The sequence below is a fragment of the Agelaius tricolor genome, unplaced genomic scaffold (genome assembly GCF_023055355.1).
Source record: "Agelaius tricolor isolate 1412-34295 unplaced genomic scaffold, bAgeTri1.0.p SCAF_1, whole genome shotgun sequence".
NCBI classification, from domain to species: domain Eukaryota; kingdom Metazoa; phylum Chordata; class Aves; order Passeriformes; family Icteridae; genus Agelaius; species Agelaius tricolor.
In genome coordinates, this window is record NW_027269261.1 from 52670893 (window position 1) to 52687394 (window position 16502).

At 40.6% G+C, this 16502-nt stretch overlaps 1 protein-coding gene across 6 annotated transcripts in view; it reads left to right on the forward strand.

The window, feature by feature from the left end:
- The first annotated feature begins 2529 nt into the window (after positions 1-2529).
- ADGRG6 (adhesion G protein-coupled receptor G6) overlaps positions 2530-16502 on the forward strand; it is a 110805-nt gene continuing 96832 nt past the window's right edge. For 4 of the 6 annotated variants that reach the window (XM_071434217.1, XM_071434192.1, XM_071434215.1 and 1 more), the window contains exons 1-2: positions 2530-2803; positions 8428-8528. In XM_071434217.1, coding sequence (XP_071290318.1) covers positions 2802-2803; positions 8428-8528 — 103 coding nt within the window. In that variant the 5' untranslated portion in view covers positions 2530-2801. Of the gene's footprint in view, positions 2804-3160; positions 3320-3465; positions 3579-8427; positions 8529-16502 lie in introns of those variants that run through there. The other 2 variants (XM_071434211.1, XM_071434201.1) reach the window with 2 other exon arrangements.

Here is a 16502-nt window from a genome sequence, read left to right on the forward strand (position 1 = left end):
TAATACTATTATTTCATGAAGCATTCTTTAACATTCTTGTAAGATATTTAAATGAGTTGATGCAAAGTTGAACAAAATATCAGGAAATCACACTAGCCTAGTAAGTTTACAGAAACACATGAACAAAACCATAAAAAATCAGGGCCTATAAACTCATGCAAAATATTTCACTAATCATCTCAGAATATTCATTAAACACTCTGCAATATTTGAAGAATATGCTACCCCTCTACCTAGGAATATTCAGACCCCACTTGCTTGAGGTGTAATAAAAATAAATGTAAAGCAACATTGTGACTACAGATGTGGTAAGAAAAGAATAAAAAGAGCTGCTTGACTTTCTGCGGGTGCTGCTCACTAGATATCAATATAAAGAACCCTTCTGGTTATAGTGCTGCTTCCCAGACTTCTGTAATTTTTTCCCTCTTAATCACATTGTGCAAAATACAGCCTGCAATGTTAACCTGAGTTGAGTGTTGTAATGTAGCCTGTGGTTTCTCATGCTGAGACACAGATCTTAAAATCACTGTGATCTACAGAGGAACTCTCACTCTTGCTAAGCAGCAGCCAGAAACGCAGCCCTCTCCAACTACCCACACCATGCCAAGTTGTTTCACTATTGATTAAAGGCAGATGTGGCACAGTGAGCTGCTGCCAGATAATGATCAGCATTTTCTCATTAGTGATTGGGTTCCCTTCACTGCTGTGCAGCTCTGAGACTGTCTTCAGAAACGTGCTACTTCATTGTCCAGAAAATCTGCACTGCACATCATCCCCACTGGACATCACAGGCATTTCTTGCTGGACAGTGTTCAGTTTGGGATCCAGAAGCAGCAGTGCTCCTGCTGTGGAGGGGTAAGCAGATTGATGTTTGCAAAAGTGTTTGACAGCAAAATCAGAACAGGAGAATTAACCAAGAAATAGCTGAACAAAAATAGGACAGGGGGAAAATCCCATGATTTCTTTCTTTTTTTCTTTTTTCCTTTTTTTTTTTTTTTTTTTTTTAGCTTGACTGCCAGGTTCTGGAATTGCAGTCACTTCTGATGCCTTCCAAGTAGGAGAAGAAGATGTAAGTTTCCAACGACAGCAGATAAACATTACACATGTATCACTAATCTGGGCATGAATGGCAGATTGATTTCTTCCAGATGCTCTTGATTTACTGTGTACATCTCATACCAGGTGGGTTCAATATGCCCAGGAGATAGTGAGCTCATGTACAGTGAATCCAGTGCATTCTAGAAGCACAGACTTTGCTGTTCACAGAAGGTAAATGCAATAATCTGCAGGTGTACAATAAACCCAGCGGCAAGAACTTGTAGGTTGACATTGTCCAAGCCTGCACCATCGCCCATGTGGATTTGGCTAACCCTGTCCCAGCAGCTCTTGTGCCCATGTTCAGTGCCAGGAATTTACAATGAAAACAAGCCTATAGATTTGTTTTAAGGACAGAGAATAAAAATTGACCAGAATAAGTGAATATTATTGTTCAGAATAAAGTTCATGAAAAATTTATCGATGTTTTCTTTCTTTTTTTTTTTTTTTAATGGGGACTGTTTGCTTTTAACTGTCATTGCATGCTGATAACTTCATTGAATGGTTCACTGTGCCAGGTCTTTTATTTCCCCATCCTTCCTAATCCTGCCTGCTCAGACCCATGGAGTACGTGAAAACTTTGGATTTCTCTGATGACCTTTTGTTTCTCTCTTTTTATCATTTCAATGCTTCCCTACCTACCTGTAGTGCAGTCCCACGTCCTACAGATTTTAATTGAGCAAAGGAGCTCAGGATCATTAGCAAATGGTGCAAACTACCATCCTCCAAGAGCGCTACTCAGGACTGAGGTGCGGGCCAGCATTTTGTGGGTGCAGCACACTACCTTGCACACTTTAAAGTGGGTCAGAGCTGCGCCACCTCCACCCACCCATCTCATGTCCCTAGTGTGTTCGGTACTTCAAAGGAAACTGACACACTTTAAGTGCCTTGGAGTCTGTGTGCCAGCAGCTCTGGGACACAGCTCTGGGACAGTTTTTTTGTCTTAAGGCAAGCAGGTGGGCAGATGTGCTCTTCCCTCTGCAGTGCTCAGTGTGGTGGGTGTGCAGGGTGTGCTTGTCCCCAGGTGGGTGTGCTGCCACCGGGATGCTGCGAGGTGCTACACGCTCAGGGCGCTGTGACCGGCAAGGGCAGTGTCCCCAGTATAGAATCTTCTCAGAAGCGGCCCATGTCCTTTGCGGGTGGCTTTGTGCCTGCGGCTATCATCTCCTGAGGGGTGCCTGGGGGCTGCACAGCCTGGCCTAGCCCCTCACCAGTGAGCCGGGTCAGCCGGAAGGCGCCCTGCGGTGCCGCCGGGGGAGCGCCTTTCCCGGGCGGGGGTGGGCATCGCTGTCCCCAGAGCGGCGCTCCGGTCCCGCGGAGCAGCTCCCCGGAGGGCTGCTCGGGGCCCCGGCGGCGGCGGCTCGCCAGGCGCGTCCTGCCCCCGGAGCGCGGTGGGCCGGGCCAGCCGCGGGGCCGCGCCGGGGCCGCCACCTGACTGCGGGGCGCGGGCAGCGGGCGGGGCGGCTCCGCTCCGCGCCGAAGTTCCCCCGACTTGTGCAAAGAGAGAGGCAGGTCCCGCCGCGGCGCGGGGTGGGAGAAGCATCGCGGCGGAGGAGGAGCGGATCGGCGCGGGCGTGGAAGAGAGGTGGGCAAGGAGCGATGACCTTTGCGAGGAGCCGGCGAGGGAGCGGGGCAGAGGCAGAGCGAGCGGCAGCGCGGGGGGATGCTTGCTGAGACCCGGAGCAGAGCCGCCCCGTAATGTCACCATGTAAGTCCCTTCTCCGGGCTCTGGGGCGAGGGCTGCGGCTGCCGCCCGAGGCGCTGGGGGAGCGCGGATCGCCCCGCGGGCTGCATCGCCCGAGGGGGATCGGAGCCCCGGGCGGCTCGGCAGGGCTTCCCACCACCCACGGTCGGTGGTGAGTAATGTCAGGGCTGAGCCCTAGTGCAGGTAGGTAGGGCTGAAGGAATGGGGAAACGGGGAACTTTCAAGCCGGGAGCTCGGAGGGCAGGGCTGGCAGGGCTCTGCCCCGTCCGGGCTCCGTGTCCGTCGGCGGCAGCCCTGCCGGCTCCCGGGCGGCCGCTGTCTTTCCAGGGCGCCCTAACCCCATCCTTGGGACCGCTCTGGTGGATTTCCCCGTGCTTGCGGGCAAGTAGCGAAACACTTGACCCCGCTGGCCGCCTGCCCTGAGCGGCGGTGCCCCCGCACCCTCTCGGCCCCGGCCTCTCGGCTCGGGGCCGCGGCCGCTCACGTCGAGGAGCCCTGGCACCGCAGGCAGCTCTCCAGGTGAGGTGCCAGCACAAGTAGGGAAAAAGCAGGGGAAGGGGAAGGGAGAGGGAGGGCAGGGCGGGCTTCACAAAGCATTCGCATCCGCGCCGCGACTCTCGGCAGCGCACGGAGCGGGGGCTCCGCCAGCCTCGGGGGCGAGGGGCGGGCGGGGGCTCCCCCTCCTGCCGGACCGCACCAGCCCCGGGCCGGACACTGCCCTGGCCTCCGGACGCCTTCCCCGAGATATTTGTCCTTTACTGACCGTCCCTCGCCGAAGGTAAGGCGAGGTACTGAGGTTTTGAGGTTTTTCCGCCGGTGCGATCACAGCCAGGAGCGAGATCCTGGGGATGCGCCCGAGGGAATCGGTACAAGTGAAAAGGGCAGGGGGGTCTCACACAGCGCCGTCAAGTTAAGGCAGAAATCGGGAGTTCCTAAAGATTTAGTGTTGCGGTGCTACCGGGTTGGAAACAACCAGCAGATTTGTTGCCTGCAACTGGGAAAGGTTCCCTTTGAAAGAAAAGCCAAGGGACTTAGATGGATCTGATAGGGCTGATACTGTTTAAATTAAAAGGCAGCGTCTTATTTTTTTTTCATCTCTTTTGATGAGCAAGAGGGTGTTTTCAAAGCTGGCTGTAAGAATAATTAGGAACAAGTAGTGCTTAACAAAATGAAAGTTTTAAGGGGTATTGTGTAATTAATCTTTCAAGACATTAATGTACTACAGTTTAAAGCGATGGTTTCAGAGTTAAAATCAACTTCTCTATTAATCTTGGGGAATTAAACTGTGAGTTACAATCATCTTTCACTTGCAGTTCTACTTGGGAGTGATTAAGCTTAAAATATTTTTGTTTACAATCTATGTGAGAAAAAAAATTGTGAAATTGATATTATCTTTCTTTTAATTTTAAAGTGTCAGCAACATTTTTCCTTAATAGCTTTAGACATGTCAAAGACCAAAAAAAGTCATGTCAGCATGCCTGAGGCAGAATTCACATCCTACTCCACGGAATTTTGACAAAGTTTCGAACACAGAAGATGGTGTATTCAAATTTGTATTGCCTGGTTTGGGTTGGTACAGTCTACAAATGAAATACTCCAGCATTATTCACATTTTGTGTATGTTGTCCTGCAGAGTTGTATATTCCCTAAAAGGCAATGCTGTTTTGTCTGCTAGCTGGCTGCTGGCATGTAGAGTAAGATTTAGTAGCTGGATGTAGCAAAACTCCCAGTAATTCCATCTTGAACTGTGTCAAGTTACTATCCATTTATGGTTTAGATAATTTACATGTCTATTTTGCTCTTCTGAAATGAATTGTGAATAAGCTTATTGTCTCCCTATGTTATAGGAAATGAAAGTAGCTATGGACTAGACTGGACTGAATTGGTAGCTAGAGTGCATAGATGGTCATGTCACACAGTGTCTGCACTGGGAAATGCAAGTCCATAGAAAAATTAGTACTTCAGACTTTAGAAAAATCAGACTCCACAGAAGGCCAAAACCCTCAAAAAATCCCCAAAAGTTGAGAGGGATTCCTGTTTCTAGACTATATCCATCTGTAGTAGATGTACTCCTACTGTAGGTGTCCTAATAACTCCCAAATATGTTGGGTGAAATGTTTGGTTCTGTGACAATCTAGAGTGATTTCTTTAGAGCTGCTAGTGTGTTACCAGCTGGGGACAGAACAGGGCTTTTTCATTTAAACTGATACAAAATACAGAAGAAAACTCACTATGAACAATTTTCAATGTAACCAAAGACAAAGGCTGAAATAATCCATGTCTCCATGTCTGAGATCTTTGTTACAGATCCATCTCTTTGTTACAGGGTCCATCCCTTTGCTTACCTAAACTCCTGGTGTGTTTTACTACATTGCTATTCTGATATCATCCCCTGTGCTGTTAATGAATATTAAATGACAGAACACATCTTTTTAATAGTATTTAAAATAAGAACACAAGACCAAAGAGGTTTGTCTCTTGGGTCATCAAATCAGTGCTGTCAGGGGACCATATCATTCCTTGATAAGCTATAAACAAGCTCAGAACTTGCTGATTTTTCTATTGAATATTATTGAATTATTGTTTGCTGATTTTTCCATTGAATTATTCATATGCTGTTTGTATTCATTTCTAGATGTTGATTAACACTAGTAACCAAGAAAAAGAACCTTAAAATAAATATGGTGGCTACTAAGAGGTGAATAATATCTGCAACTAAGTTGTGTTTTCTTAAAGCCTTGGAAGTATTTATCAGTTATTGCAACACCTTCTCATAATTGTCTGAAATGTCAAATTATAAAAATATCAGGGGTTGATTTTGTTGTGGAAGCAGCCTTTTTGTTGGCAGTTATCTGACTTCCATCCCTGACAACTTCTTTGTGTACAGGAGTGTTACACATCACAGTGTAAGGCTGTGAGAAGTCAGCTTTCTGAATTTTGACTTTTTGGGTCTGCAAGATCCTAGGAACATATAAATAACTGATTTCCTCACTAATTTATAGCACTCAGCTGGTGGTTATGCTTTGTAAAACAGTTTTTCAGCAATCTTCTCCAAAAGAAACAGATCTGACTCATGGTGCCCACATTAGTGGAGTGTTTTGGTAGCGTGCGCTTCTGTGTTCGTTCTTGTCAGAGTTTGATAAACCTTTTTCTTGTCAACTGAGACAATTTGGTATAAAGATAATTGTTTTGTCCTTCAATGGTGGAGAAGGGGAGGAGATAGTTTGCTCTTTTTTATATATTTGTTTTGTTTTATTTATTTTGGTGGAGAATTGTGTATTTTTAATAGCAGTTATGTAGTTATCTAGCTTTTTACTCTGGGGGAAAGTCTTTATAGCTACTCCTTTCTGCCTTATTGTTTGCACTTGTTTATGCTCTGCTCTGTTGTTGCTTATCCATGTTCTTGAAATCTTTCTTGACTAGCACTTTTTAAATGGGTGAGGGTGAGGAAACAGACTATAAACTATCATTCTGGAGTACCACGGAGTACTGGCTTGTAAACATTACTGCAATGCAAGTAAAATAGTAACAAATAGAAATTGGCCAGATTAAATACTTCTTTCAGACTAACATAGAATTTCGTTCACACCACACCTAAGCAGCAGAAACTTGTCATGTTATTTTTCCCTGGGTATCTCAAATGTGTTGTTTCGGATTCTCCCATTATTAAAGGAGCAAAATCTTTGTCTGAGCTCACAGAGATATCAAAAGTGGCGATACAGACAATTTATCAGTTTGATGGAATTTAACACAGAATTATTCTGAATTAATAATTGTTTGTTTCCTAGTCTAATAACTGTTTAATGTGCTTGCTCAAAACAAACCAGCAACAAAAGCCAGTAATGCAACCACTTCTACAGGTTTGCATTGGTAGATTAAGCAGCAGGATGCCATGTATCTCATCTGCAAACTCTTCTGTAGGCACAGGAAAATTCTTTTGTATCTCTGGTGTGTCATGCTGTTAGCCCCAACATTTCCATTTCCCCACTCTGTGAGTATATATGTATGCCGTATGTGTTTGGGTGTGTGTGCAACTGTTCATGTCTTCAAAGGACTTCTGCTCAAATTCAATTTTCTAAATTAATATTAAAGTTATTGTGGATTTATGAATTATATACATTGGAAAGCAACAGCTCCAAAACCTCAGCTTTCTGCTGTTGAGATTTTAATAGGGATTTTTGGATCACTAAGTGGAAGGACAATAATTCTATTGTTTGATAATCCAGTTTTGTATGTCTGGCTTCATCAAAGAGATTCTTGTATTTCGGAGCCCCATGTTTTCTGAGCTTGTCTTCAACACTTGTTAGGTTTGACTTTGCAGTATCTCAGAAAAAATAAATCTGCTTCAGATTCCTAATTTGATACAACTACCCACAAAGAACTGAACTTCTTTTGTAATCAGATACCTGTGCTGTGTAACACTCCACTCAGTGGAAGCCTAACTGATAGCAGCAGTCTGCTGAAGTGTCATTTACCTGGGCCCATTGGCATCTAGCCCACAGGAGTGCTTTGATGAATTGCTACTTTTAAAGCTGAAATATTACTTGTTCCTTTACAGTGGTTTATCTTGCTTCATTGGTTTCCACTTGGGGAATAAACAGACGCTTACACTGGAAAAGGTTTTACATTTGCCCCAGCTTTTACTGGTGGGTTCACAGCAATATCTATGGAGAAGAAGGAAGAATTTTTTCCTTATTTACCTCAATTGAGGGAGATAATATCTTACTGAACAAAAGCCAATTATCATCACCAAATAGGAGAGGAAGGAGTTGGTCAAAATAATGCTTGTTGTATTTCGTTACTTGTTACTTCCTTTTGCTTGCTGCTAACTTGTTGAATAAAATGAGACGTGAATGTAGTGGAGCACCATTCATTTTGGATGCATGAATAAAGGTGTGAAGAAGTTTATTAAGACTTTTGCTTCCTTTTTTGCCCACAGTGGAGGAAGCATTTTGGTTTAGCCGTTAAATATCCTCTAGCCTGCAAGGGAAAGGAAACTTTAACTTCAAGCTTTAACTGGTAGAGGCTTTTCTATAACTGCATTTATTTTATGAAATAATCAGTATGTCCCTGACTCCTCTGGCAGCACAGGTGAGCTCCTAGATTTTGGCAAGGAAAGTTTCAGGATTTTCATAAAAGTTGTCAGCAGAAGATATCATAGCTGTCAAAACATTAGAACAGAAAAATGGAAAGCTTTGTTAAGGGCAGAGGCAAATTATAATCTACCGTCTTTATTAAGTTAATAACAAATATGTATTTATTATGTATAATTAAATAGAATAAATGTGTTTATACATGTAAAATTTCATATTTCAAAAAAACCCCTGCAACTTAACTTTTTCAGACTGTGCTTCTTGTTTCTTTTACTGAAATAACACCCCCATCTATCTGCTTAGAAGCCCAAGGCTGACCAGCCTTCCATTTTGCTGTCTACTAAGAACCAGACAACATAATTTCTGACCCTTTTTAGCAGACTTTTGTCTCCATTTAAGCAATACTAGGGCCATCCATAATTTTCACTACTTTATTTACTGCAGGCTACTAGTTTGACTAACAACAGAGTCTTCCTCATTTTCTTGTCTTGTAAAACTCCCTGAATTCTTGGTTGCTTTTCTTTTTTCCCACAGGATGTCTCATGGAAGTGAAATGTGGTGCTATCACTGGAAATGGAAGCTGCATCACTGTCTCTACTTGTTTACCACATATATTATATGCATGCAACAAGCAGGTAAGTCAGCAATTTATCTTCTTGCATAAATAAATTGTCCAGGAGCCAAAATTTTAATGACCGGGGATTATGCTTATGTATGGCTGAATTCTGTACAATATAACACTTTGATGAAAGGATACATTATGATCACTATTTGTGATTTTATAGCTTGGGTCCTGTGTTCTGCTACTGCTGAACTTTATTTTTGCCATTTTTTACAGTTGTGCTGTTATTAATTGTAACTATTTTTTTCCTTTGAATCTCTTCTTTGAATTCTTTAATGTTGCTCTTTCTTTGTGTTTACCTTGTTAATGCCTGCCTCTTGTGAATTTCTTCTGGTAGTTGAAATTCTGTGGGTAATCATGTAGTTCTTCCATTTTCCACAGTACTGTTTGTGCCTGCAGATTGTGTATTTAATAACCCTTCACTGTAGTTCAAAGTGGTAAAACACCTGAAGTGTGCTTATTATTTTTAAAAAGCTTTTATGACTCAAATAATAGAAACATTCTTCAGCAAAGTATATGCAAGTTATATGTAAGATAACTGTACACTGTAAAAAACCATCAGTTTAAACTTTACATCATCTTAATCTGTGTGGCACTTCAGCACAGCATAATGTAACATTTTGACTGTTTTCTTTAAACATATGAATGAGAGATTTCATTCAGTAAATGTCTTGTCCTAACCACTGAAGTGCAAAGTATTTTAGGAGATCCAGCTGCTTTGCTGGAAAAAAGATGTCTGGAGTTTATTCTGGAGCATATGAAAATTTTGGAGCAGCTTGTGGTGCCCAGCTAATTCTGTATCAGATGGGTAGTTTTGCTTTGACAGGCTTGCCATTGGAAAAAAAGATTGTTTATATATAGAAAGGGCTTCTAACTTCTTTGGTAATGTTTTTCCTTTTTAAAAAAGTGCTTTTTAAAATTTTTAAACCTACAATTTTTTTAGAGACAAAACAATGTTGTCACTGTGCAGTAGCATTTTCCATATTCATATCACTTTAATAGGTGTTTTCCATATCCATTAAACTGTAGCCAGAAATGCATTTAGGATCTGCTCTCAGCTGTGGTTCCATTGACTGATGGATTTTGTGTCTTCGTGTTCCTGTTCCATACTTGATCTTGGGCCATGCTGCTGCCATTCTTAGCACAAAATAAATCAGCAAAACCTCCTCTAACTTACATCTGCTGTGTGCTGTTTCCTGGTGGCTAGAACACTAGGATGTCAAAATTGTTATCCTTTGCTAATTCTTCTTCATAACAAAAAATTGATAACTGAAAGTGTAGGTGACAGCAACCTAAGCCCTGTGAGCCAGAAGGTCCCAGTCAGTGCTGTGAGGACAGAGAAAGCCAACCACAAACTGAGCCATACATTCAGCTCATCACACCATGGCTACCTGTGCTGCTGCTGAACAAGTAAGGTCAAAAGCCCTGTGCCAAACTCCAGGATACACTTCTATAAAATCATATATGTCCCTGGCTAACCTCTTCAGCAATAAAATGATTGGTGCCATTGGATTGTAAAAGCAGCCAAAGTGTTCCAATCTCAAGTGGATCCCTATGGGGGCTTTTCCTTTGTTGCCTCCACAGGAAGAGATTTGAAATCTTCAAAACTGTCAATAATGGAAAAAATATTTCCCTGTCAGTCTGAATAATAAGTAGATAAATAAGGTACACTGGAAATGCCCAGGTTCAATAGAAAGATGTTTGCTGTTCAGTAGTGAAAGAGATGATGGGCAGTCTGCTGCTAACACTCAACTGAAATGAAAATGAGACATTTACCTTTACAGGAACCTGTCATTTGGCAGTACTTGCCTGTAGACCCTCAGGGTTCATATTTCTTTTTATGTTGATGTAAAAGCATAGGTTATCCTGCAAAATAGAATCTTTTTGTCTGGCTTTTCTAATAGAGCAAGACAGACAAAGCAGGAAACGCTGCTGCTCCTGCATTTTTTATTTCGTGTTCTTAAAAGGTATTGGTCAATTTGGCTGTGGATTCATATGGTATTCATAATCTCTCTGGCAGCTTAAGCTTGACTGAATTTACAGTAGAAATCTCATAAAAGCCTGACATTCATCCAGATTCTCTAGTGAGCTGTAAGCTTAGAAAGCTATTGGTGCTTATTAAGCTTTGCCCAGAGGAGGTTACATACAAGCAAGGGATTAAGATCATTAGGTCCACAGGTTTTATGGATTATTTAAGGGGCTATTCATAAGGATAAAGATATCAGTCACACTGTGACATGGAAAATGCAAAAGTAATAATTTTATAGTTTAGTTTGAGGAAAACTACAATACTGGGCCTGCTTTCAGAAACAAAGCTTAGGAGAGGGATTACAGAGCAGAAAACTTAGAACAGGAGTGAGATGGTCTGTGGAAAGAATATTCAGCCACAGATTGGTAAGGTACTGACAAGCAGGTGCACAAGTGGAGTGCAGTTCAAGTATAGGTCTGGTACCTCAAAGGAATCAATGGATGGATTGTGACACTTGAAACAGAAAGAAATTATTAACACCAAAAAAATGATAAAAATATAGCATGTACTATTTAGTTAAAAACTCAGCAGCCACAAAGTCTGGGCACACTGGCTTCAAGTTATGTGTTATGAGTCAGGGGGAAGTTACTGCACAGCTCAGTTAGTAACTTGTCATGGTTCCATTCCTGTCTGAGGTAGATGTCCATGATAGTCTTATGTGGGTCATTTAGCTGTGCCTCAGTTTCCCTGTGATGAGTGTATGTCTCACCTCCCTTGTAAACAGCTTGCCTGTCTTCCAGTGAAAGGGCTGCATCTGCAGCTCAGATGTTGGAATGGGGGTGTTTTAAACAGAATTAGTTAAATCTGCTTTTATAGGAGACTCAGATATTCCTAACTTTTTGTTTGTTTGTACATTTCATTCATTTCAGAGAGCCCAGGAGAGAACAAATGGAGTGAACAAAGTTCTAGAAACTGTAACTAATGAAGGCAGACAGAAAGAACTAAGATTTTTTGGGTTTTAATAGACAAAAGAGGGAATGCATAAGAACTGAGAATATTTCAGGAGGTAGGTGCAGTGGGAAGGGATAGACTGATCTTTTCAAGTTGAAAGGGCAAAAAGAAATGGGCTTAAATTACAAGAAGATAAATGAGGGGAGGACATCTCATCAAAAGGTTTAGATAGCAGTGAAATAGATGTCAAGAAAGACTGGGAAATCCCAGTCCCTGGAAATGTATAGTAATATCTACCAGAAATGGCTTAAATCTATAGTCCTCTTTCCCTGGGGCTGAGAAATACATTATATAATTTCCAAACTTCCCTAATATCTATAGTTCCTTCTTAATCATTGTCCTGTAGAATCTCTTTTGGTTAAAAATCTGGGAAATGAGAAGACCCATTGGAAATTGCACATCTTGGAATATGACAGGGCTTTTGCTGTGTCTAAAAGATTGTTTTGCTGCTTGTCCTGTCACAATGGCTTCAATTTATCTGACATAAGGAAGGAGCAGTTCAGTATGGAAAGGAAAATCAGTTGCTTCAGGTGTGTGTAACCTCACAAAAACGTTCCGTTTATTCCCCCCTTGCTTTTTTGCTTTTCTGCTGTCATAATAAAATGTCTATTGTTTCAAGATTGTGCTGTCTTTTGGAGTTGTCTGCGCTCTCTATGGTAACTCAGGAGCAGAACTGCAGTTTTCTCAGTGACCTCAAATGCAGATTGCAGTTTGCATAATTATTTTCCAGTCTAGTTATTGAGTGTCTTGTCAGCACTGGAATTCTGGACTTTTGAACACTTGAACATTTGAGATAGCAACATCCTCACAAGAGTTTTCACCTTCTTATGTCATTAGTAGACTTATAGTCAATATATATATATATTGACTTATAAGGGTCAATAGATATTTTATGTTTTGACTGCTGTGCAGCCATATTTAGTTTTATTCAGAATGTGAAAAAATTTATTTTAATAAAGCCATGAGGACATCTGTAATTCTTACTACACTATATCTGCATTAGCCCCATGCTGATGTTACCACAAAATTACTGTGGCTGTAGCTGGTGCTAGAATGAACCTTTGTCCTTTGGTCATCCATCAGTAAAGTGCACTGGTGTCACATTTCCATGTCCTCAGAGAGAGTTTAATCAATTCTCAGCAGCTCACCAAAGTGTAAATTTCAATTCTGTTACAGCCCCGGGAATCTAAATTTTAGTGGTGATTCAAAGAAAAATTTCTGTATTTAATTCATCAAGAAAAAAAAATCTGAAGGCAGGTCATTCACCCACGTCTGATGATGATCCACAATATAAGATCATCTTTGTCTGTTATGGTCCTTAGTTGTGTCTGCTTAGATAAAGGAGGGAATAAAGTCCTCCCTTGTTTATGGGAGGATTTCAGGGTGAGTCTGTGAGTTCAGAAGCCTAATAAGAGATGGGAAGTCAGTATGGTGGGAAGTATTGCTCATGCCACCAGCACTAGCAGCAAGAGTTAGTGACACTGTGAAAATGGATTGGGCTTTATCTGGCACAGACAAGTCAGGAAGTGTGGTTTTTTCACAGATCTCAAGCTGCCTACCCCAGACAAGGGCCGAAGATCCTATCACTGGGCAAATAATGAAATGGTTGTCAGCACATTCCCTTATCTTCCTCCTTACCATGTGCAAAGCAAGAACCCAAGTGCCAAGGCAGTAACCCAGTCAGTTGGCACAATCCTCACGTACAGCAGGGGGTGATTTGATAAAGTTGCTGCTGGTGCTTTGTCGAACTCCTCTCATGGCATCCCAGGGGTGGGAGCGGGTGTGCATTTATTGCTGAGCAGGGTAAATGTGACTGGTAGTTCTGTCCCTGACTCAGGCATGGAAATTCTTATTTCTGAAAGTTATGGAAAACATCAGGAAATTTAAAAAGTTTGGAAAAAATATTCAGTCTGGCAGTCTTTCCTTACAGAGGCATACATAAATCATGAGTAATTGAGAGATTAGTCAGAAGGAATCTATGTATTTAATGAACTGCTCCAAGGTTTTTTTTATTCTTTCCTCTTTCCCTGTCAGGGTTTTTTCATATATTTTAATTTAGCTTAAACAAAACATATCATAAGCTATCTCTTTTATGTTCTGTTTAATATCTAAATTTTTGCTGGCTTGAGACATGTGTTTAGAATTTCTGTTCATGCAAATCTTGCAGAGAAAAAGTTGCTAGTTGTGTTTCTTGTATTTCCCCTAGTTGACAGTTTGTTAATATAAAAGTAAATTACTACTGAAATGAATTTCACAGGAACCTGCCTTTCATTACTTCTGTTTACTTTTTTTAGCTATAATCTTTTGATGGTGTTAATAATTCTTTTCCCCTCCTTAAATGTTTCAACCTCTTTGCATTAACCAAGACAATACCGCCTTAAAAGCACAGTGATTTTTCCCCCTCCTCTGATATGCCCTTGCAGCCAAACCAATAAGGAATGTGCTCAGGCATTTCTAAGCTGACTAGGACCTCATTGTACAGGGTCTCTGCACTCCCTTATTGGAACAAAGGCTAAATAATGTACCTCTCTATAAACACTATACCTTCAAAGAAAGAGCAACCTGTCACAGAAGGTCCAATCTTTACAACCTATAGTATTTTAGAATCTGTTTATAAATTATTTTTGCCTCATTTTCTCTGTTCACTGTTAGAAATTAAAAAATATAACCAAGAGAAGCTTGAATATTTGTCAATACTGTTTATCACAACACATAATAAAAGTACCTACCTTAGCAGTATCTCCAAAAATAGGCTTAAGATGATTTGTTGCCATCTGGACTGTGCTTTACAAAAGCCTGCCCTGATAGGGGTTATTATGTGAAAAAATTAATTTTTTATCTATTTGTCACTTGCTCTCAATAAAGTGAATGAAAATTTTAGAACAAGATGCATTTCTGTTTTATCAAAAAACTGAGTCTTTGTGAGTACCACTTTTTTTCTCCTGTGGATTACTAATGTGAGAAGCATTGTATTGTGAAGTGAAGGTGTTAACTAGAAATAGAAGTTTTCCAGGTAGAAGTTCCTAACATACAAATCTAGAAATTGTGTGATGTGCATTTCAATAGGTATCACAATTAATACTGTGTAATTAAATTGGTTCATTTAATATCCTAATGGATAGAAGTGAGTAATTACCACTGTAAAGTCAGCATTTCAAAATTAATCAGAAGAGCTGATCTTGCAGATTTTAGATGCCTATTTTAATGTCCATGATTACTTTTGCTAGAACATAGTATTTGTTTACTTAGTGAGATTGCTTAAGCTTTTTCCACAAGGTGTAACATGTAATGCTTACTAGAGCAAGGCCTCAGTTATCACTTTCTGATAAAGAAATGTTCAAATTTGCATTTGCACGCAACCACAATACAGAGGTGTCTGAGATAGATATACAATACTAAAATGAAGAAAAACATATATGATGTTTATTTTTCAAGAATCTGAGAAAAAGTGAGGGAATTGTGACTGTGTATGAAAAACATCTGATTTAATTATTCACATGTACTAAGTCTGAATTTCTTTCTCTCATCATGGAAGAGAAAAATATCTCTGCTTTGGGAGGAAAAAAAAGTGTTTTAGCTATAGACTGAACATTTTCTACAAAGTTAACAAAACTATTAAAGTGATAATGATAAGTTACATCAGAGAAGTACATCCCTTGCTGTGATACATTGAACCAAAACTACTTTTCCTGCCCTAGATATGATAATATAATTTATTTTAATAAAGCCATGAGGACATCTATAATTCTATAAGCATGCATATCAAAGGAAGGGAGGGTTTCCAGAAACCCCTCTTGTTTTGTCTGGGTTCAGTGCTTGCTGGTCTGCTCAGTTCCTGTAAATGACAGACTAAGCTCTAACTCTTGCTGCAGTGCAGGAAAATTAAGTGTATAATTCAGAGTTAGAAGTCTGCCTATGTAGTCTGGCCTCCAGATATCTTTCACATAAGTCTATTTTAATTGCTGTCTCTGAAAAGATCACGCCACTTTCCACTTTAAACCCAACTCCACTCCTACATTTTTGGTACCACTATGAACTTGTGCTCTTCTTTTATGATCTTTCATGTTGTAGGTTTTGTGGAGTTTTTTGGTTTATTTTTCCCCCTATTCTCTGGGGCTACAGCTGCTTGAACAGTGTGTTAACTGTTTTCAATTTGTTAGTTGGAAACGATTTTGCTAATTGTTCCCAAGATTTCAGCTCCCAAAGATATTTACTAATTCCCATTCTGTAAATTTCCTTTTCAGTAATTTCTGAGCATCTTTTCAGTTATTTACTGGTTTGTCCAAATTCCATTGTAGCAAATAGTCAATTTTGACAATAGAGGCCACTACAGTGGTAACTCAGATTGCATAATCCTCTAAAACTACTGCTGTATTAATTAAGATGTTATGATAGTTAATATTGTATGGAAGTGTCAGCATGGCCTATTTTCAAAGAAATTAATGTTTGAAAAGTTATTCTAGATTGAAAAAGTGTGTATTGTAAAATAATTTGGTCAAAGAGTGACAAAAAGTTCCTATTTTTGAAACCATTTTTCTTTTGGATTTCCCCAAAGCAGGTCAACTGTCTCCCAGTACAGTTTTTTTTCCAGAGCTAAATATCTGCTAGAGCTTGCAGGGTAGATCCATGAACACAGGGTAGATCCATGAAAAGATTGTCACACAGCTAATGTAATTTTTGAAAGGCTACAATGCAATCAGATTTTTTATAGTTCCATCTTTTTTCATTCATGAATATGCTTCTTAATGGGTGTCAGACAGAAAGCTGCAACTCCCTGTCTTGAACAGAGTTTGTTTTGTTCAGATGCATGCCCTGACTTCTCAGAGCTCTTTTAATTAAGAACTGTGCAGTGACAAATCCATACCATGAAACTCAAGGCATTTTTTAATCAGAACTTGCCTTTTAGGTGGAGAGAAAGACCTCATGGTTGAAGCTATCACAGAGGCATTTGTACAAGTGACCCAGTCCTCTGTGCCTTTTTTTTAAGTGTGAGGGCAACTGTTTTTT